The sequence below is a fragment of the Hirundo rustica genome (genome assembly GCF_015227805.2).
Source record: "Hirundo rustica isolate bHirRus1 chromosome 39 unlocalized genomic scaffold, bHirRus1.pri.v3 SUPER_39_unloc_1, whole genome shotgun sequence".
Lineage (NCBI taxonomy): Eukaryota > Metazoa > Chordata > Aves > Passeriformes > Hirundinidae > Hirundo > Hirundo rustica.
In genome coordinates this window covers 1-21,191 of record NW_026690200.1, presented here as the reverse complement: position 1 = coordinate 21,191, position 21,191 = coordinate 1, and the positions used below count along the sequence as shown (strand labels likewise).

Sequence of the window (21,191 nt, the reverse complement as noted above, 5' to 3'; positions counted from 1 at the left end):
CCGCCCCCCGGGGCCGCGCAGGGCCCCGCGCTGCCCGCGCAGGCGGCGGCGACGCAGGCGCAGGATTTTGATCCCGTGCAGCGCTTCAGGCTCCTGCTTCCGCAGCTGAAAGAGAGCCTGCAGGTGGGCGGGGTCTGCCGCCGGGAATGGGAGGGGATTGCCGCCGGCAAGGGGCGGGGTCTGTTGAAGCGGGGTGTCTATCTAAGGGGGGGTCCCCCCGGAATTTTGGGGTCCCCGGGCCGGGCCCGGAAGGCTCCGAGGGCGGCCCCACCCCCTTGTCCCGCTCATTTCCCCGGCTCGGGGCACCGGGAGGGCTGCGGTTCCCCCCTCGTGTCCCCACTGTCCCCTCGTGTCACCCCGTGTCCCGCAGACCCTGATGAAAGTGGCGGCTCAGAACCTGGTGCAGAACTCCAACATCGACAACGGGCAGTGAGTGACCGTCCCAGTCCCCCCCAGTGCCCCCCAGTCCCTCCCAGTGCCCCCCAGTCTCACCAGTTCCCCACAGGAAGAGCGCAGACGGGGCCCTACAGCGCTTTGACAAGAGCCTGGAGGAGTTCTACGCCCTGTGCGACCAGCTGGAGCTGTGCCTGGTGAGAGACCCCCAAAACCCCCCCAAAAGAACCCCAAATCTCCTCTCAGCCATCCCAAACATCCCCTCTAGACCCTCCCAAATGTTCTCCAATCTAACCCCCCCAATCCCCCCGGCAGCGCCTGGCCCACGAGTGCCTGTCGCAGAGCTTCGACAGCGCCAAGCACGCCCCGGCGCTGGTGCCGGCAGCGCCCAAGGGCGAGGGGGGCGCGGGCCCCGAGAGCCTGCCCTACACGCAGTACCTGCCGCTGATCAAGGCGCAGATCGCGGGCGCCAAGGACATCCACAACGCCCTGCTTGAGGGCACCAACAAGATCACGGGCAAGCTGCCCCCGCCGGGGGGGCCCTGACGGGGTTTGGGGGGGTCCTGATGGGGTTTGGGGAGGTCGTGACAGGGTTTAGGGGGACCCTGATGGGGTCTGGAGGGGTCCTGACAGGATTTGGGGGGACCGTGAGGGGGTCTGGGGAGCCTGACGGGGTCTGGGGGACCCTGATGGGGTTTGGTGGGGGTCCTGGTGGGGTTCGGGGAGGTCGTGACAGGGTTTAGGGATCCGAGACCCCCAGGACACCCCCCCAGAGCACTCCTGGGGGTAGGGGTTGGTTCAGGGGGGTGGGACAGGGAAATTGGGGCGGGTTTGGGGCCCAGCCCCGCTGTCCTGGTTTTGGGTCTGTTTGGGGGGTTCTGGGAGGCTTGGGGACCCCAAATCCCAGGGGCGGAGGGAGGTGCGGGGTGTTCCTGGGGGCTGAGCGCGGTCCCAGCGGAGCATTTTGGTGACGACGCCTCCCTTGGGGAGGGGGATCATTGTGTTGGGTGCTGGATCAGCGGGTTTTTGGGGCGAAACGTGTCATTTTTGTTAAATAAATCTGTGTTTTGTGATGTCGGCTCTCTGGCTTTTCTGTGCATGATGTCATGGGAGGGGAGCGTGGGGAATTGCGGCCTCGCCGTGACGTCACGCCCCGCGCCGGTGACGTCACGCCCCTTCGCATGAAATAAATAAATAAACGCGCAGGTAAATAAATAAATACTAAAGGAACAAACAAACAAACAAACAAACAAATAAATAAATAAATCGATGACTTTTGGGCCCCTCGCGCCGCCGTCGGAGGCCTCGAAGCCTCACGAGAGGGAGAGCGGGAAGTCTCGCGAGAGCGAGGGGCGGGGGCGACGCGCAGCGGCCGCGGTTCGGGACCGGCAGTCGCGACCGGGAATCGCGACAGGAACCGGGAATCGCCACCGGGAGCCGCCACAGGGCCCACGCCGGCGGCGGTGCGAGCGGCAGCGGGAGCGACAGAGGCGGCGGCGGAGCCGGGCCAGGCCAGGGCGCGGTGCGGAGCGGGGCCCGCGCGTGAGGGAGGCGGCAGCGGCGGGAGAGCGGCGGGAGCGCTCGGGGCACCCGCGGAGCCTTCGGGCACCCCAGACCCCTCAGGGAACTCCCAGATCTCTCAGGGCACCCCCAGATCCCTCAGGGAACCCCGAGATCCCTCAGGACACCCCCAGACCCCTCAGTCACCCCCGGCTCCCCCGTCCCGTTCCTCAGGACTCTCCCAGACACCTCCAGGGACCCCCGAAGCCCCTGAGGACCCCCCCAGAGCCCCCCCAGAGCCGCGGCCATGTCGGACAGCGAGGACAGCAACTTCTCCGAGGACGAGAGCGAGCGCAGCAGCGACGAGGGCGACGACAACGAGGTGAGGCCGAAGGCTTAGGGGGGATCCCGGGGGGGTTTGGGGGGATCCCGGGGGTCCCTGACTCCCCCTCCCCGCCCGTCATCCCCACCAGGCCGAAGAGCAGCGCGGGGGGGGCAGCGGGAAGGAGGAGGCGGAGGAGGAGGAGGAGGAGGAAGAGGAGGAGGAGGAGGAGTACGACGAGGAGGAGGAGGAGGAAGAGGACGATGATCGGCCGGCCAAGAAGCCGCGGCACGGGGGGTTCATCCTGGATGAGGCCGGTGAGCGGCGGCCCGGGCTCGGAGGGGCTCTGGGGGGGTTTGAGGGTGCTCTGGGGGGGTTTGAGGGGGCTCTGGCGGTCTGCAGCCCCCTGATCCCCCCCCGTGTGCCCCAGACGTGGACGATGAGTACGAGGATGAAGATCAGTGGGAGGATGGAGCTGAGGACATCCTGGAGAAAGGTGAGAGCTGGGGGAGCTCTGCCCATCCCGGGGGGCTGCGGGGGGAGCCCTGCATGGGGGGAACCTGCCCACCCCCCAAAACCCCCAAAACTGCCTTTTCTGTCCCCAAAACCCCCTTTTCCCCAACCCCATTTTCCCCCCTCAAAACCCTTTCTTTCCCACATCCCTTTTCCCTTAATCCCCTTTTTATCCTTGCAGTCCCTTTTTCCTCCCTAAATCCCCTTTTCCATAAATCCCCCTTTTCCCCCCAAATCCCCCTTCCTTAAATTCCCTTTTTTTTCCCTCAAATCCCCTCTCCCTTTCCCGAGGGGTCCCCGATCCCTCCCTCCCCACATCCCCCCCTCCATCTCATCTGCTCTCGCCTGGGCCTTTTCCGTTGCTTTTTTTTATTATTATTTTCTCCCCGAAAACCCCTCGATTTTCCCCCATTCCCCGGTTTTGCTGTTGATTTGCTTCATCCTCCACCGTCACCTTCTCCCCGGGGCAGAGGAGATCGAAGGTAAGAGCCCCCCCCGGCTCCCTGCCCCAGTTCCGGGGCTCCCCGGAACCCCCAGATCCCAAATCCCTGTCCCGACCTTCCTCTGCCTCCTCTTCCTCAGCCTCCAACATCGACAACGTGGTGCTGGACGAGGATCGCTCGGGGGCGCGGCGGCTGCAGAACCTCTGGAGGTGACCCCGGCCCCCCGTGTGCGCCCCCCTTTTCCCCCATTTTCCTTCTCTTTCCCCCCCTTTTTTGATGTTTTCTTTTTGTACTCCTGTGTTTTACCTTTTTTTTCCGGCTTTTTATCATTTTTTCACGTTCTTATTTTGTTTTCCCTCATTTTCCTGGTTTTCCCTCATTTTTCCTTGCCTTTCTCTCCTTCTTTGTAGTTTTTCCTTAACATTCCCAAGTTTAGAGCACCTTTTTTTTGCTTTACGTCATTTTTCTCTGGTTTTCCCTCATTTTTACAGTTTTTCTTTTGTGTTCCCATGGGGGTTTATTTCACCTTATTCTATCTCGTTTCCCCCAATTTTTGCCTCATTTTCCCCCGTTTTTTCCTAATTTTTCACTCTTTGCTTCGTGCTTCCATGCTTTTCTTATTTCCCTTGTTTCCCCCCATTTCCCTCCGATTTTCCCCATTTTTCCCCATTTTTCCCCTGTTTTTCCTCATTTTTCCCCCGTTTTCCCATTTTTCCCCGTTTTTCCCCCGTTTCTCCAGTTGATCTCTCCCTGTTTTTCTCATTTTTTCCCCGTTTTTCCCGTTTCCCACTGATCTCTCCCCGATTTCCCCGCAGGGATCAGCGTGAGGAGGAGCTGGGCGAGTACTACATGAAGAAATACGCCAAGAGCTCGGTGGGGGAGACGTGAGTGACCCCCGAGTGACCCCTGGGTGACCCCTGAGTGACCCCCAGTGCCCCCCCCAGCCACGCCCCCCCCCCCAACTCCCTGATTTTGGGGCGTTTTCCCTATTTTTGCAGAGTTTACGGCGGCTCTGACGAGCTCTCGGACGACATCACCCAGCAGCAGCTGCTGCCCGGCGTCAAGTGAGTTTTGGGGTGAAATGGGGTGGATTTGGGCAGATCTGGGGTGGTTTGGGGCAGGTCTGGGGGGGTTGGGGGCAGATTTGTGGGGGTTTGGAGCAGAGCTGGGGCAGATCTGTGGGGGTTAGGGGCAGGTCTGGGGGGGTTTGGGGCAGGCAGAGCCCCCCCAGTGACGCAGGTTTGCTCCCCCGGCAGGGACCCCAATCTCTGGACGGTCAAGTGCAAGGTGGGTGCCGTGGGGGGGGTGACCCCAAACCCCGGCGTTTGCGCCCAAAATTCCCCTTTTGGAGCCCGCATCCTCCGGTTTTGCCCAAATCCCGCCGGTTTGTGCCCAGATCGGGGAGGAGCGCGCCACCGCCGTCGCCCTCATGCGCAAGTTCATCGCCTACCAGTACACGGAGACGGTGAGCGCTGGGAGGGACTGGGACAGCCTGGGAGGGGACTGGGATGTACTGGGACGGACTAAGAGGGGATTGGGAGGGACTGGGGTCGTACCTGTACAGAGGCACACTGGGGTCACACCTGTACAGGGCACAGTGGGCTGTCCCTGGGTTGTCCCTAGTGCCACACCTGTGCCACACCTGTGCCACACGTGTGTCACACCTGTGTCCCCGTGCCCCCAGCCGCTGCAGATCAAGTCGGTGGTGGCCCCCGAGCACGTGCGCGGGTACCTGTACGTCGAGGCCTACAAGCAGACGCACGTCAAGCAGGCCATCGAGGGCGTGGGCAACCTGCGCCTGGGCTACTGGAACCAGCAGATGGTGCCCATCAAGGAGATGACCGACGTGCTCAAGGTGGTCAAGGAGGTCACCAACCTCAAACCCAAGGCCTGGGTGCGCCTCAAGAGGGGCATCTACAAGGATGACATCGCCCAGGTGAGCGGGGACGCACCCGGGACGCACCCGAAGGCGGGGGCTGCCCCTGGCCGGCCCAGGGCTCACCTGTGGGCGTGGGCACAGGTGGATTACGTGGAGCCCAGCCAGAACCAGATCTCCCTGAAGATGATCCCCCGGATCGACTTCGACCGCATCAAAGCCAGGATGAGCCTGGTGAGGAGCAGGGGAGGGACCTGGGGGCCAGGGAGGGGATCCCTGGTCAGGGGATCACCTGAGCGGATCCCTGTCCCAGTGGATCCCTGGGTCACTGGATCCCCGAGCCGATCCCTGTCCCGTTCCCCCCACAGAAAGATTGGTTCGCCAAACGCAAGAAGTTCAAGCGGCCGCCCCAGCGCCTGTTCGACGCCGAGAAGATCCGGTGGGGCCCGGTCCTGAGGGACCCTGAGTGACCACGAGTGACCCCGAGTGTCCCTTGAGTGACCCCCGGTGTCCCCGCAGGTCCCTGGGCGGGGACGTGGCCTCCGACGGCGACTTCCTGATCTTCGAGGGCAACCGCTACAGCCGGAAAGGATTCCTGTTCAAGAGCTTCGCCATGTCGGCCGTGGTGAGCCCGAAATCTGCCTGATGCACCCAAAATCTGCCTGATCCACCCAAAATCTGCCTGATCCAGCCCAAAATCTGCCTGATCTGCTCAAAATCTGCCTGATTCACCCAAAATCTGCCTGATCTGCTCAAAATCTGCCTGATGCACCCAAAATCTGCCTGATCCAGCCCAAAATCTGCCTGATTCACCCAAAATCTGCCTGATCCACCCAAAATCTGCCCAATCCACCCAAAACCTGCCTGTTCTGCTGCGCCCCAGCTCCGTTTTTGCCCCAACCCGAGGGATTTTCCCCCAGATCACCGAGGGCGTCAAGCCCACCCTGTCGGAGCTGGAGAAGTTCGAGGATCAGCCCGAGGGCATCGACCTGGAGGTGGTGACCGAGAGCACAGGTGGGGGCTCTCAGACCCCAAAACGCCTGAAATCCCCCCAAAAACCCTTCTAAACCATCCTAAATCTCCTCAAACCCCCACAGGGAAGGAGCGGGAGCACAACTTCCAGCCGGGGGACAACGTGGAGGTGTGCGAGGGGGAGCTGATCAACCTGCAGGGGAAAATCCTCAGCGTGGACGGCAACAAGATCACCATCATGCCCAAGCACGAGGACCTCAAGGTCCGAGGAGCCCCAAAAAGCCCCGTTTCGGGGCGGATTCTGGGTGCTAAAGCGGGAATTTCGGGGTCCCGCAGGACATGCTGGAGTTCCCGGCGCAGGAGCTGAGGAAATACTTCAGGATGGGTGACCACGTGAAGGTGATCGCCGGGCGCTTCGAGGGGGACACCGGCCTCATCGTCAGGGTGGAGGAGAACTTCGTCATCCTCTTCTCGGACCTGACCATGCACGAGGTGGGAACGGGGCGAAAAACGGGGGAAAACGGGAAAAAACACCGAAAAATGAGGTGAAAATGGAGTAAAATGAGAATAAAACCGGGGTAAAATGGGATAAAATTGGGGGAAACAGAGTGGGGAGGAGAACTTCGTCATCCTCTTCTCAGACCTGACCATGCATGAGGTGGGAACAGAGGAAAAACACCGAAAAAGGGCGAAAAATGAGATAAAAATAGAGTAAAATGAGAATAAAACCAGGGTAAAACGGGATAAAATTGGGGGGAAACGGAGGGATAGGAGAACTTTGTCATCCTCTTTTTGGACCTGACCATGCACGAGGTGGGAACTGGGGAAAAAACGGGGAAAGCAGAAAAAAATGGGAAAAAACAGGGAAAAACGGGGTAAAAATGGGATAAAACAAGGTAAAAATAGGATGAAATGGGATAAAACTCTGGGGAAATGGAAGGGGGAGGAGAACTTCATTGTCATGTTTTCAGACGTGATCGTGCACGAGGTGGGAATGGGGCAAAAAACAAGGAAAATAGGAAAAGTATGAAAAACCTCAGGAAATACACAGAGAAACTGGGGAGAAATGGGGAGACCAAGAAAACCAGGAAAAATATGGGCAAGACATGTGGAAAAAAGCAGGAAAAATGGGAATAAACGTAGGAAGAGCCAGGAAGGAGCCGCGAGGGCCGGGAGCAGAGGGTTTGGGGCGAAAGCGCGCGTTTTTGGTGCCATCCCAGCGGGGTTTTCCCATTTCCTGTCACAGCTGAAGGTGCTGCCCCGGGATCTGCAGCTCTGCTCCGAGACGGCCTCGGGGGTGGACGTGGGGGGGCAGCACGAGTGGGGGGAGCTGGTGCAGCTGGACCCCCAAACCGTGGGGGTGATCGTGCGCCTGGAGCGCGAGACCTTCCAGGTGAGAGCCCCGAAAAGGGCCCCGAAATCCGCCCAAAATACACCCAAAAATGCCCTGAAAAACCGCCGAAATCCTGCCCAAAAATACCCTGAAATCCTGCCCCAAAATACTCCAAAACACCACTGAAATCTACCAAAAAATACCCCAAATTCCCACCCAAACTACAAAAAAAAAAAAAGAACTGGAAAACCACCAAAATCCACCAAAAAATAACCCAAAATCCCGCCCAAAATATCCAAAAAAATACCCCCCAGAATTGCCCAAAATTCACAAAAAAATACCTCCCAAAGTTCCCCAAAACACCACCCAAAATCCTCCAAAAAATTTCCCCAAATCCCCCAAAAATCCGTCCCAGCTGCCCCCAAATCCGCCTCCAGAGGGGCCCCAAATTCCTTTCCGGGGTGGGGCCCAAACCCCAAATTTGGGGGTCCCTAAAAACCCTCAATGCCTGCAGGTGTATATCAAGTGTCCCAGGTGTCCCCAGGTGTACCTCAGGTGTGTCCCAGGTGTCCCCAGCCGTACCCCAGGTGTCCCCAGGTGTATCACAGCTGTCCCCAGGTGTCCCCAGCCGTACCCCAGGTGTCCCCAGGTGTCCCCAGCCGTACCCCAGGTGTACCCAGGTGTATCGCAGCTGTCCCCAGGTGTCCCCAGCCATACCCCAGGTGTACCCCAGGTGTCCCCAGCTGTCCCCAGGTGTCCCCAGCCGTACCCCAGCCGTACCCCAGGTGTCCCCAGCTGTCCCCAGCTGTCCCCAGCCGTACCCCAGGTGTACCCAGGTGTCCCCCGGCGCCCGCAGGTGCTGAACATGTACGGCAAGGTGGTGACGGTGCGGCACCAGGCTGTCACCAGGAAGAAGGACAATCGCTTCGCCGTGGCGCTGGACTCGGAGCAGAACAACATCCACGTCAAGGACATCGTCAAAGTCATCGACGGCCCGCACTCCGTGGGTCTGGGGGCGCCCCGGGGGTTCGGGGGTGATCTGGGGGATCCCTGGGCTGGTTTTGGGGGGGTCTCTCAGGTGTTTTGGGGCACCCTCGGGGTGTCTGAGGGAGATCTGGGGGTGTTTGGGGATCCTCAGGGGGGTTTGGGGGAAATTCGGGGGGTCCCTGGGGTGTTTTTGGGGCCTGGGTCTCACCCAGGAATTTATGGGGGGGTCTTTGGGATTTGGGGGGTATCCCCCGGGAATTTTGGGTGTTTCACCTGTGAATTTTGGGGGGGGGGGGTCTCACCTGTGAATTTGGGGGTCTCGCCTGTGAATTTGTGTGTCTCACCTGTGAATTTCTGGAGTCTCACCTGTGAATTTTGGGTGTCTCGCCTGTGAATTTGGGGGTCTCGCCTGTGAATTTGTGTGTCTCACCTGTGAATTTCTGGGGTCTCACCCGTGAATTTTGGGTGTCTCCCCTGTGAGTTTGGGGGTCTCACCCATGAATTTTGGGTGTCTCACCTGTGAGTTTGGAGGGGTCCCACCCGTGAGTTTGGGGGGGTCTCACCCATGAATTTTGGGTGTCTCCCCTGTGAATTTGGGGGTGTCTCACCCATGAGTTTGGGGTCCCCCCAGGGCCGCGAGGGCGAGATCCGCCACCTGTTCCGGGGCTTCGCCTTCCTGCACTGCAAGAAGCTGGTGGAGAACGGGGGGATGTTCGTCTGCAAGACGCGGCACCTGGTGCTGGCGGGGGGCTCCAAGGTCGGATTCCTCCCCCCAAACCCCCCCGGATTTTCCCGTTTTCCCCATTTTTTTCCCCCCGTTCCGACGCCCTGTCCTCCCCCCGCAGCCCCGCGACGTCACCAACTTCGCCATGTGCGGCTTCGTGCCCATGTCCCCCCGCATCAGCAGCCCCATGCACCCCAGCGGGGCGGGTGAGTGCCCGGGGGGTCCCGGGGGGGCTCCGGGGGCGGCGGGGACCCCGCTGAGCCCCCCCGTGCCCCCCCAGGACAGCGGGGAGGCTTCGGCGCCGGGGGGCTGAGCCGGGGCCGCGGCCGGCGCGACAACGACCTCATCGGGCAGACGGTGCGCATCTCCCAGGGGCCCTACAAAGGTGGGTGCGGGACCCCCCTGCCCCCCCAAAACTAACCCCCCCCCCGGGGGGCTCCCCGAACCCCCCTGACCCCCCCCGGGCCCCCCCAGGGTACATCGGGGTGGTCAAGGACGCCACGGAGTCGACGGCGCGCGTGGAGCTGCACTCGACGTGCCAGACCATCTCTGTGGACAGGCAGCGGCTGACCACCGTGTGAGTGAGGGGGGACAGGGACAGGGGTGGGGACACCCCCAAGGGGCAGGGATGGACCTGGGGACCCCTCTGTGGGGTGGAGGTGACACCCAGGAGGGTCCCGGAGCGCCTTCCTGCTGGGTCTGTGTGACCCCGCTGTGACCCCCCATGACCCCACTGTGACCCTCCTGTGACCCCGTGTCCCACAGGGGGTCCCGGCGCCCCGGGGGTCTCACCTCTGCCTACGGGAGGACCCCCATGTACGGCTCACAGACCCCCATGTACGGCTCGGGGTCCCGGACGCCCATGTACGGCTCACAGACCCCGCTGCACGACGGTGAGAGGGGACACGGGGACATCTGGGGACGTTTGGGGATGTGGGAACAATTGTGGGACAGTTTGGGGACAATTGTGGGACAGTTTGGGGACAATTGTGGGACAGTTTGGGGGCAGTTTGGGGATAAATCTGGGGACAATTCTGGGGCACTTCGGGGACGATTCAGGGGCTCCACACCCAGGGTGGAGGCTGCGGTTGGTTTTGGGGTCACCCCCAGGAGCTGCACCCCCAAATGGCGACTGGGGGGCTCTGGGGACGCTCGGGGGGTGGCTCAGGGGGTGACAGCGTTTTTGGGGTGCCCTCAGGAAGCCGCACCCCCCACTACGGATCTCAGACCCCGCTGCACGACGGGAGCAGGACCCCGGCCCAGAGCGGGGCCTGGGACCCCAACAACCCCAACACGCCCTCGAGGTGAGACCCCCGCCCCAAATAACCCTGAAATAAATCCAAAATAACCCCAACACGCCCTCGAGGTGAGACCCCCGCCCCAAATAACCCCCAAAATAAACCCAATGACATCCCTGAAATAACCCAAAATTGCCCCTCCCTAACCTTTCTCCTTTGGGGGTCTCTCCCCCCTCTCTCTCTCGGGGGGGGTTCCCATTTTTGGGGTCCCTCCCCGTCTCTCCCCAGGGCGGATGAGGACTTCGAGTACGGCTTTGAGGACGAGCCCACCCCGTCCCCGCAGGGCTACGGGGGCACCCCCAACCCGCAGACCCCGGGGTACCCCGACCCTGCGTCCCCACAAGTCAGCCAGCCCTACAACCCCCAGACCCCCGGCACGCCTGCCATGTGAGTGGGGACCCCGGGATTCGCCAGACAAAGTACCCCTGAGATCCCCCCAAATCCAGGGGGGACGCAAAATCTCTGGGGTTGGGGTATGGGGAAAGGGGGTGAATGGTCCTGAGGACCCCAAATCTGGGTTTGGGGGCTGGGGGGAGTGGATCCAAAATGTGCCTTGAAAGGGGAAAACGGTTCCTGGGGAGCCCAAATCTGGGTTTGGGGAGACCCTGAAATGTGCCCTGAAAGGGGGCTGGGCTCGTGGGGGCCGCAGAGCGCCCGGGCGTGAGCCCAGGTGTGAGTGCACCTGTCCGCAGGTACAACACGGAGCAGTTCTCGCCCTACGCCGTGCCCTCCCCGCAGGGCTCGTACCAGCCCAGCCCCTCCCCACAGAGCTATCACCAGGTGGCCCCGAGCCCCGTGGGCTACCAGAACACACACTCGCCGGCCAGCTACCACCCCACGCCCTCCCCCATGGCCTACCAGGTACCCCCCGACCCCAGAAACCTCCCACTGACCCCACAAACCCCCCACAGACCCCACAAAGCTCCCCCATGGCCTACCAGGTACCCCCCGACCCCACAAACACCCCCGGGCACCCCCAAACCTCCACAAACCCCACAAACGTCCCCCTTTGTAGCCCCCTCCCAGCCCCCCAAATCCCTTGCAGCCCCCTTGACCCCTTTGTAGACCCCCTCCAAACCCTTTGTAGCCACTCCTGCAGCCCCCAAACCCTCCCTAACGCTGTCCCTGTGCTCCCCAGGCCAGCCCCAGCCTGGTGGGCTACAGCCCCATGACCCCCCTGTACCCCCAAACCCCCTGTACCCCATGTCCCTGTCCCTGTCCCCCTAACGCTGTCCCTGTGCTCCCCAGGCCAGCCCCAGCCCCAGCCCGGTGGGATACAGCCCCATGACCCCCGGGGCTCCGTCCCCGGGCGGGTACAACCCGCACACCCCCGGCTCGGGCATCGAGCCCAGCGCGGGCGATTGGGTCACCACCGACATCCAGGTGAAGGTGCGCGACTCCTACCTGGACAGCGCGGCCGTGGGGCAGACGGGCGTCATCCGCAGCGTCACGGTGAGACTGGGATGGGGATTGGGGATTGGGGATTTGGGATCTGCAATTGGGGATCTGGGATTGGGGATTGGGGATTGGGGATTTGGGATCTGGGATTGGGGATTTGGGGCAAGACAGGCGTCATCCGCAGCGTCACGGTGAGACTGGGATGGGGATTGGGGATTGGGGATTGGGGATCTGCAATTGGGGATCTGGGATCTGGGATTGGGGATTGGGGATTTGGGGCAGACGGGCGTCATCCGCAGCATCGCGGTGAGAGTGGGATGGGGACTGGGGGGATTTGGGGCACTTTGGGGGGAATTTGGGGTCATTTGGAATGACTGAGCCCCCGGCCCCGCAGGGCGGGATGTGCTCCGTGTACCTGAAGGACAGTGAGAAGGTGGTGAGCGTGTCCAGCGAGCACCTGGAGCCCGTCACGCCCACCAAGAGCAACAAGGTGGGACCCCCAAACACACCTGGGACCCCAAAACACACCTGGGACCCCCAAAACACACCCGGGACCCCCCTAAATACATCTGGGATTCCCCAAAAACCCCTTGGGGATCTCCCACATTCCCTCTGCACACCCTCAAACCTCTCTGGGACAACCCCAAATCCCCTGGGAACCCCCCCAGACCCCTCTGGGCCCCCCCTGAGACCCCAGACCCCGCAGGTGAAGGTGATCCTGGGCGAGGACCGAGAGGCCACCGGGATCCTGCTGAGCATCGACGGCGAGGACGGGATCGTGCGCATGGACCTGGAGGAGCAGCTCAAGATCCTCAACCTGCGCTTCCTGGGGAAGCTGCTCGAGGCCTGAGACCCTCCCTGACAGACCCCCGACCCTTTTTACCCCTTTTCCCCCCTTTTTTCTCCTTTTTTTCCCCTTTTTTTTCCCCTTTTTTCCTCTTTTTTTTCCCCCCCTTTCCCCCCTGTTTTTTTCTCCCTTATTTTCCCCCCCCTTTTTTCCTGCCCTTTTTTTTATCCTTTTCCCCCCTTTTTTTGCCCACTTTTCCCCTTTCTCCCCGTTTTCTCCCCATTCTCTGCGTTTCCCCCGCCCCGGTTGTTGTAACCCGGATTTCGGTGTCCAATAAAGATCTGGAGCTGCAGCCCCTGACCCCTGCCAGCGTGTGGGGAGGGGGAGACGGGGAGAGGAGACCCCTCCCCACAGAAATGTGGGCACGGGGGGCAGAGCTCCTTTGGGGGGCACACACAAGGCTTTTGGGGGGCACACACGGGTCGGTTTTGGGGCACAGTTCAGGTGATTTGGGGCTGATTTTGGAGCCCGTTTTGGGACCAGTTTTGGGGACAGTTTCAGGGGATTCAGGGCCGGCTTTGGGGCCCATTTTGGGGCCAGTTTCGGGGGCCTCGGGGACAATTTTGGGGCTGGTTTTGGGACAAATTCCGAGCGTTTTGGGTCTGATTTTGGGACCGGGTTCAGGACCAGTTTCAGGGCCCATTTTAGGGCAAGTTTTGGGGGGGCTTGGGGCCAGTTTGGGGACTAGTTTTGGCACTGATTTCCGGGCCTGTTTCAGGGGTTTAGGAGCCCATTTTGGGGCCAATTTCAGGGGTTTCGGGGCCGGTTTCGGGGTCGCGGCCCCGCCATTGACCCAGGCCCGGCTCTGGGTGTTTCCCCGGCTTCGCGCCTCTCCCGCTAACCCTTGCTCTGATTGGCTGCCGCCCCGCCATCCCCGTGCCGCCATTGGCCAACCACCGCGCCACCATTGGCCGCTCGCCGCCTCGCCCCGCCCACCGCCCCCAGTCCTCGCCTCTGATTGGCTCTCCCCTTCCCCACCGCGCGCATCCCATTGGCAGCCGCTCCCGCGCCGGCGCTTTGCCGTACAACAACATGGCGGCGTCCGTGGCGGGGCGAGCGGCGGCCTGGGGGGCGCGCAGGGCGCTGGGGGCGCGGCGGGGCCGGGCCGGGACCCCCGCGCTGCCGCCCCCGCCCGGCCCCGGGCCCCGCCGCGCCCTCAGCGGCCCCGCCGCGGGCCCCGACACGGCCACGGTGCTGCGGGAGCGGCTGCGGCAGCACCAGGTGCGCACACGGCGGCACGTTGAGGGGGGGCCCAAAGGGCGGCGGCCACACCGAGGGTCCCCGGGGGGCTCCGAGAGTCCCCGAGGGTCCCCGAGAGTTCCCGGGGGGCTCCGAGAGTTTCCGACAGTTCCCGGGGGGGCTCCGAGAGTTCCCGAGAGTTCCCGAGGAGCTCCGAGGGTTCCCGAGGGTCCCCCCGCAAGTGGCCCGGGTCCCCCCGCTCGTCCCCAGGTGTCCCCAGGTGTCCCCAAGCCTCACCTGTTCCCCGTGGCCCCTCCCGGGTCTCGGATCCGTGTCCCCGCGGTGTCCCCGTGTCCCCCTGAGCTGTCCCCGGGTGTCCCCCGGGTGTCCCCCGGGTGTCTCTGAGCTGTCCCCCGATGTCCCCGCAGGTGACAGGTGCCACCCCGGACCCGCAGGACCGGGACTCTCAGGGGTCTCTGCGGCGCCTCGCGCTGCGCCTGGGGGGGCTCCTGGCGGCCACCGGCGGCGTCACGGTGCTCTACATCTTCGGTGTGTCCACAGTGTCCCCTCAGTGTCCCCAAGTGTCCCCAGGTGTCCCCACTCCTCCCTCTGTCTCCTCCTGTGTCCTCCCGTGTCCCCTCTGTCCCCCCAATGTCCCCAGGTGTCCCCTCAATGTCTCCTGCCCCCACCCGGGTACACCGTGGGGACACTGTGGGGACACGGCTGGATGTCCCCAATGTCCCCCCCGCTGTCCCCAATGTCCCCCACAGGCAGCAACGCGGTGGACGAGCACGGGGACAAGGTGAGGGGACAAAGGGGGGGGCTGTCCCTAAAGGGGGACAATTGTCCCCAAAGAGGGTGGCACGTCCCGGGGGGAAGGGGCCCTGTCCCTGTCCCCATCCTGCCCGCGGTGTCACTTTTGTCACCCAAAGCCCCTTTTGGCACCATCCGGGGGGGGTGGGGACATCCGGGGGACATCAAAGGGGGTGGCAGAGGGTGACAATGACCCGGCGGGGACAACAGGACGTGGGGCCCCGCTGTCACCTACGCGCGAATTGTCCCTGTCCCCCGGGCTGGCCCTTCCCCCTCGGTGTCCCTTCAGTGCCACCTTACCGGGGTTCCCGCGTCCCCTCAATGTCCCCTCATTGTCCCCTCGGTGCCACCTCGGTGTCCCCTCAATGTCCCCTCGGTGTCCCCACAGATCCCCGATGAGTTCGACAGCGGTGAGTGACCCCTGGGTGGGGGGGGTGAGGTGACAGGGGAGGGGACACCCCAGTGCCACCCCCGGTGCCATTTGTCACCTCGGTGTCACCCCCAGCCCTTTTCACGCCCTGCTGTGACACAGAAAGGGATTTGGGGGGGCTTTTTTGGGGGGATTTTGGGGTGTTCCGGGCTGGGACGGGGATGGGGGGGGGGATCTGTCACCTCTGGGGGGGGTCACTGTCCCTTTGGGGGTGTCACTGTCCCCTCGGGGGTCCCTCTGTCCCCCCTGGGGTCTCACGGGGGCTTCGCAGACCCCGTGGGGATCCGGCACCTGCGGAGAACCTACAAATACTTCAAGGACTACAGACAGGTGGGGCTTTGGGGGGGTCCCCAGGGGTTGGGGGGGGTCCTGGGGGGTTTGGGGGGGTCCTGGGGGGGGTTTGGGGGGTCCCGGGGGGTTTGGGGGGGTCCCGGGGGGGGGTGCTCTGGCACCGTCCCCCGGGGATTTGTCACCTGCTGTGACCCCAGGGTGGGGAAGGGGGGGCGAGGGCTGGGGGCTCCTGGGGCAACTCTGGGGAAAGAGGGGAGGGGGTGACCTCGAGTTAGGGGTCCCTGTCCCTGTTTGGGGGTCACTGTCCCCATGGGGGGTGGGGTTCCTGTCCCCCCCTCGTGTCCCCACTGTCCCCCGTGTCCCCCCCAGATGATCATCGAGCCCACCAGCCCCAAGCTGCTGCCGGACCCCCTGCGGGAGCCCTACTACCAGCCCCCCTACACGCTGGTCATCGAGCTCACGGGGGTCCTGCTGCACCCCGAGTGGTCGGTGAGTGACCCCCGGACCCCCCCAGAGCCCCCCAAACCCGGCCAGGCCCCGGGGCTGCTCCCCAAAAAAACCTGAAACCAAAGAAAACCCAAAAAACCCCCGAAATGCCTCAAAAACGCCCCCCCAAAATCCCCCAGAAACACCTCCAAGACCCCCCCAAAACTCTCCAACCCCCCCCAATCTGTCTGGTCGTGGGGTGGTGGGTTTGGGGTGGGTTTTGGGGTTATTTTGGGGGGTTTGGGGGCTGTTTTTCAACCATCAAACCTCTCAAAAACCCCTTGGAATTCCCCGCCTGAGAAGCCCCAAATCCGCCCCAGAAACCCCTTCAACAGCCCCCAGAGCCCCTCCCGACATTCCCAAAGCCCCAAAAACGCCCGAATTCACCCCAAAACCGCAGCTGGTGACGGGCTGGAGGTTCAAGAAGCGCCCGGGCATTGAGCACCTGCTGCAGCAGCTGGCGCCGCTCTACGAGATCGTCGTCTTCACCTCCGAGACCGGCATGGTGGGGACAGAATTCGGGGGAAATTCGGGGGGATTCGGGGTTTTGGGGGGCCTTTGGGGCAGCGTCAAGGGGTCTGGGGGGGGTTGGGGGATTCTGAGGGGGTTTTGGGGTGTTTTCAGGGGAGGGATTGAAGGAAATTTTCAGGGTTTTTAGGAGGCTCGATGGCTCAGGAACACCCCAAAACCTCTCTGAGGAAAAACCCGGCCCAAAATCCCCAGAACTCACCCCAAAACCGACGTAGGGGGCGGGGAGGATCATCCCCAGGCCTGCCTGGTTGTGGAGCTGCGTTTTGGGGCGGTTTGCGGGGGTTTTTGGGTTTATTTTGGGGGATTTTGGCGGTTTCCCGTGAGGCTGCCGGGGGGGGATGAAGACCCTCAAATTCCAGGGGGATCTGGGAGAAGTTCTGGTCTTTTTGGGAAAGGTTTGAGGGGTTTTTTTTTTTTGGTGGGGGGCATTTGGAAAAGGGAAAATCCTCCCCAGCCCCACCCGGCTGCATTTTGGGGCCATTTCGGGGGTTTTTGGGGGTCTCAGCGAGCGATGGGGAGGGGTCTGGGGCGGCCCCAAAGCCCCCTGAGCTGACCCCAGACCCCGCAGACGGCGTTCCCGCTGATCGACAGCATCGACCCGCACGGGTTCGTGTCCTACCGGCTGTTCCGCGACGCCACGCGCTACATGGACGGGCACCACGTCAAGGTGTGGGGCGGGGGCTGCCCCACCTGGGCCGGGACCTAGGCACGGGTTTGGGGTCACACTGCAGGGGTTTGGGGTCAAAATTCACGGGTTTGGGGTCACACCTGAGGGGGTTTGGGGTCACACTGCAGGGGTTTGGGGTCACCCTTCAGGGGTTTGGGGTCACACTTCACGGGTTTGGGGTCACCCTTCAGGGGTTTGGGGTCAAAATTCACGGGTTTGAGGTCACACTTCAGGGGTTTGGGGTCACAGTTCACGGGTTTGGGGTCGTAATTCACGGGTTTGGAGTCACAGTTCAGGGGTTTGGGGTCAAAATTCACAGTTGTTGGGTCACGATTCACAGATTTGAGGTCCCCATTTCCAGATTTGGGCCCCCAGTTCCCAGATTTGGGCCCCAGATTTGGGGTCCCAGATCCTGGATTTGGGGGTCCCAGATTTGGGGTCCCAGTTCCCATTTTGGGGTCCCAGATTTGGGGTCCCAGTTCCTGTTTTGGGGTTCCCCAGGACATCTCGTGCCTGAACCGGGACCCGGCGCGGGTGGTGGTGGTGGATTGGCGCCGGGACTCGTTCCGGCTGCAGCCCTACAACGGCCTGGCCCTGCCGCGCTGGGACGGCAGCTCCGACGACCGCGCGCTCTACGACCTGGCTGCCTTCCTCAAGAGTGCGTGAAACCCCCTGAGACACCCCCGAAACTCCTCTAAACATGCCCAAAACCCACCCAAAATCCACCCAAACCTGCCCAAATCCATCCAAACCCACCTGAAATCCACCCAAACCTGCCCAAATCCACCCCAAATCCAACCAAACCTGCCCAAATCCACCTGAAATCCACCCAAACCTGCCCAAATCCACCCAAACCTGCCCAAATCCATCCAAACCCACCTGAAATCCACCCAAACCTGCCCAAATCCACCCAAACCTGCCCAAATTCACCCCAAATCCACCCAAACCTGCCCAAATCCACCCCAAATCCACCCGAAATCCACCCAAACCCACCCCAAACCCACCCGGACCCCCGCGTGACCCCGGTGTGACCCCGGCAGCCATCGCCCTCAGCGGGGTCGAGGATGTGCGCTCGGTGCTGGAGAATTATTCCCTGGAGGAAGATCCGCTGGCAGCGTTCCTGCGGCGCCGCACGCGGCTGCAGGAGGTGGGGACGCACCTGGGGACACCTGGGGGGGCTGGGGACACACCTGGGGACACACCTGAGGACACCTGGGAGGGCTGGGGACACCTGGGAGGGGACAAAAACATGTGGGGGGACACCTGCAGGTGCTCAGGTGACACCTTTGGGTGCTCAGGTGACACCCGGGGGTGCCCAGGTGACACCTTTGGGTGCCCAGGTGACACCCGCGTGTCCCCGGGCTCCCCCCTGACCCAATCCCGGCCGTTTTTGCCCCAAAGGAGGAGCAGCAGCGCCTGGCGGAGCTGGCTCAGGGCCGGGCGGCGCCGGGGCCTTTCCTGGGCTCCCTCACCGGGCGCCTCTGGCCGCGCTCCAAGCAGCAGTGACGTCATCGTTGCCTCGCCGTGACGTCACCGTGACGTCATCTCTGCTCCGGATGGGTGGGGATGGGGACCCGAAATCCCCGCAACCCCCGCCCTGTTCCCAAACCCCGAATTCCCGGGGATTTTGGGGCGGATTCGGGAGGGTTTTGGGGCTCCGGGCCCGTTTTGGGGTGAATAAAGGCAGAAATGGAGCTCAGGAGTGCTGAGATTTAGGGGGGAGCCTCGGGCGGGGATTTGGGGCGGAATCCTGCGGTTTTGGAGGATTTAGGGTGGAATCCCGTGGTGTTGGGGCCAAATCCTCCTTTCTGGGGCGCGTTTGGGGCTGAGCCCCCTTTCCAGGGTGGGGATTTTGGGGCCGGATCCTCGTCTCTGGTGTTCAGAGGGATTCTGGGGCCGAATCCCCATTTTCGGGGAGGAGCTCGGGTCCCGGTTCCCCTCCCAGGGGCGCTTTTGGGGCCGAATCCCCATTTTCGGGCACTTTGTGGGGTCAGGTCCCACTTTTGAGGGGGCGGGGTTTGTTGTAAAAAGGGGCGTGGTTTGCGGCGGGGGGGCGGGGCTTTCCGCTTTAAATGGGTCTGGGGGCTGCGCTGGGCTCAGACCCCGCGGAGCCCCGGCCCGGACGGGACCCCCGGGACCCCCGGGACCCCCCAGGCCCGGCTATGCTGCTGCCCCTCCCCCTGCTGCCCCTCCTCCTCCTCCTCGGGGCCGCCCCGGTGAGGGGGGAGGGGTCTGGGAATTGGGGGGGGTCCTGAGAGGGTCTGGGGAGGGTCCTGAGAGGGTCTGGGGGGGTCCTGGGGAGGTTTGGGGGGGTCCTGAGGGGGTTTAGGTGGGTCCTGAGGGGGTCTGGGGGGGTCCTGAGAGGGTCTGGGGGGGTCCTGAGGGGGTTTGGGGGGGTCCTGAGGGGGTTTGGGGGGGTCCTGAGGGGGTTTGGGGGGGTCCTGAGGGGGTCTAGGGGGGGTCCTGAGGGGGGTTGGGGGGGTCCTGAGGGGGCGTTCTTGGAGCTGGGGAAGAATTTTGGGGTCTCTCGGGGGGATTTTGGGGTCCCTGGGGTTAATAATTTGGGGTCCCTGGGGGGTTAATTTGGGGATCCGTGGATTAATTTGGGGTCCCTCGGGATTATTTTGGGGGTCCCTGTTTTAATTTCGGGGGTTTTTTGGGGGTCCCTGGAGGTTATTTTGGGGGGTTCCTGTGTTAACAGTTTGGGGTCCCCGGGTTATTTTTGGGGTCCCCGTGTCGATTTCGGGGGTCCCTCCGTTAACAATCCCGGGGTCCCGGCCCCAGGCCCGTCCCGCGGGGGTCCTGGAGCTGCGGGTGCTGTCGGCGCGGGGGGGTCCCGGGGGTCCCTGCGGGGGCCCCCCCTCCTGCCTGCTGCAGTTCCGCCTCTGCCTGCGCCCGCCCGGGGGTCGCGGCTGCAGCCTGGGGGTCGCGCAGAGCCCCCCCGGGCCCCCCCCCCGCGCCCGGAGCCCCCCGGCTGCTCCGCCTGCCCCTCGCCTTCCGCTGGCCGGTGAGACCCCGAAATCCTGAGACCCCAAAACCTGAGACCCCCGAAATCCTGAGACCCCAAAACCTGAGACCCCTGAAACCTGAAACCCCAAACCTGAGAGACCCCCAAACCTGAGACCCCTGAAATCCTGAGACCCTAAAATCCTGAGACCCCCGAAATCCTGAGACCCTAAAATCCTGAGACCCCGAAATCCTGAGACCCCAAACCTGGTACCCTGAAACCTGAGAGACCCCCAAACCTGAGACCCCAAAACCTGAGACCCCCCAACCCTGAGCCACCCCAAATCCTGACCGCCCCAAAATCTGCACCCCCCCCGCCCCGGCCCGGGAAGGACGAGCCCCCTCCCCAAATTTCGTGTCCCCCTCCCAGGGCAGCGTCTCGCTCGTGGTCGAGTCCTGGCGGCTGGAGGAGACCCCCGGAGGTGAGGGGGGGGTCGGGGGGGGCCGGGGGTGGAAATTTGGGATTGGGGGGGGGGAAATTTGGGGGTCCCGGAGGGGGGGGGAAATCGGGGAACAAACCGGGGATTTTGGGATGTGGAACAAACCGGGGATTTTGGGATGTGGAACAAACGGGGATTTGGGGGGTTAAAACCGGTTGGAATTGGGGTTGGGGGCGGGGGGTTGAATTGGGGCGGGGGGTTCTGGCGGTGCTGACCCCCCCTTGGCCCCCCCAGGGCCCCCCCTGCGGCTCTTGGGGCGCGCGGTGTCGCGGCCGCGCCTGAGGCCGGGGGGGCCGTGGCGGGGGGGCGCGGGCGGGGGGCTGCGCTTCGGGACCCGCCTGCGCTGCCCCTCGCCCCCCCGCGCCCCACGCTGCCCCCCCTGCGCCCCCTGCGCCCCCCGACGCTGCTGGAGCCGCTGCTGCGCCCCCCGTGAGTCACCCCAAAACCTGAAACACCCCCCCACAACCCCGGGACCCCCCGAGTGGGGTTTGGGGTCCCCTGACCCCCCCCCTCTGTCCCCTCAGGGGGGTGTCGGGGTCCCTGTGCCCCCCCCAGCGCCTGCGCCGCCGCCGGCCTTTGCTCGGTAAGTGCGACCCCCCCGGAACCCCCCTGAACACCCCCAGACCCACCCTGAACCCCCCCAGACCCACTCTGATCTCCCCCAGACCCACCCTGAACCCCCAGACCCACCCCGGACCCCCCCCCGGTCCCGGTAACGGCGCTGTCCCCGCAGGGGCACGGG

The 21,191-nt window shown here is 63.3% G+C and overlaps 4 protein-coding genes across 4 annotated transcripts; all 4 read left to right on the top strand.

Moving 5' to 3' along the window:
• The first annotated feature begins 11 nt into the window (after positions 1-11).
• Positions 12-1,466, top strand: MED29 (mediator complex subunit 29). The gene is made up of 4 exons (XM_040053872.2): positions 12-123; positions 371-429; positions 506-590; positions 709-1,466. Exons 2-4 carry the CDS (start codon positions 377-379, stop codon positions 937-939), a joined length of 369 nt encoding a protein of 122 aa, XP_039909806.1. The 5' UTR covers positions 12-123; positions 371-376; the 3' UTR covers positions 940-1,466.
• Positions 1,467-1,756: 290 nt separating this feature from the next.
• On the top strand, positions 1,757-12,898 carry SUPT5H (SPT5 homolog, DSIF elongation factor subunit). The gene is made up of 29 exons (XM_040053876.2): positions 1,757-1,915; positions 2,128-2,275; positions 2,367-2,532; positions 2,646-2,711; positions 3,311-3,380; positions 3,987-4,055; positions 4,170-4,235; positions 4,428-4,458; positions 4,568-4,636; positions 4,856-5,107; positions 5,192-5,281; positions 5,416-5,486; positions 5,567-5,672; positions 5,968-6,061; positions 6,145-6,281; positions 6,356-6,511; positions 7,266-7,412; positions 8,209-8,355; positions 8,971-9,096; positions 9,185-9,269; positions 9,344-9,448; positions 9,538-9,640; positions 9,829-9,956; positions 10,262-10,367; positions 10,590-10,748; positions 11,054-11,222; positions 11,610-11,813; positions 12,154-12,249; positions 12,466-12,898. Exons 2-29 carry the CDS (start codon positions 2,201-2,203, stop codon positions 12,607-12,609), a joined length of 3,237 nt encoding a protein of 1,078 aa, XP_039909810.1. The 5' UTR covers positions 1,757-1,915; positions 2,128-2,200; the 3' UTR covers positions 12,610-12,898.
• Positions 12,899-13,638: 740 nt separating this feature from the next.
• Positions 13,639-18,697, top strand: TIMM50 (translocase of inner mitochondrial membrane 50). The gene is made up of 12 exons (XM_040053865.1): positions 13,639-13,705; positions 13,757-13,827; positions 14,214-14,334; positions 14,556-14,587; positions 14,987-15,008; positions 15,300-15,358; positions 15,689-15,808; positions 16,206-16,310; positions 16,905-17,003; positions 17,505-17,661; positions 18,044-18,150; positions 18,405-18,697. The coding sequence occupies exons 1-12, from the start codon at positions 13,639-13,641 to the stop codon at positions 18,507-18,509; spliced, it is 1,065 nt and encodes a 354-aa protein (XP_039909799.1). The 3' UTR covers positions 18,510-18,697.
• A 468-nt stretch (positions 18,698-19,165) lies between these two features.
• DLL3 (delta like canonical Notch ligand 3) lies at positions 19,166-21,032 on the top strand (the record flags this gene model as incomplete). The annotated part of the gene is made up of 5 exons (XM_058424303.1): positions 19,166-19,233; positions 19,881-20,010; positions 20,380-20,431; positions 20,684-20,878; positions 20,974-21,032. Coding segments are annotated over exons 1-5 (504 nt in total), but the record flags the coding sequence as incomplete, so codon positions are not given.
• Positions 21,033-21,191: the final 159 nt, after the last annotated feature.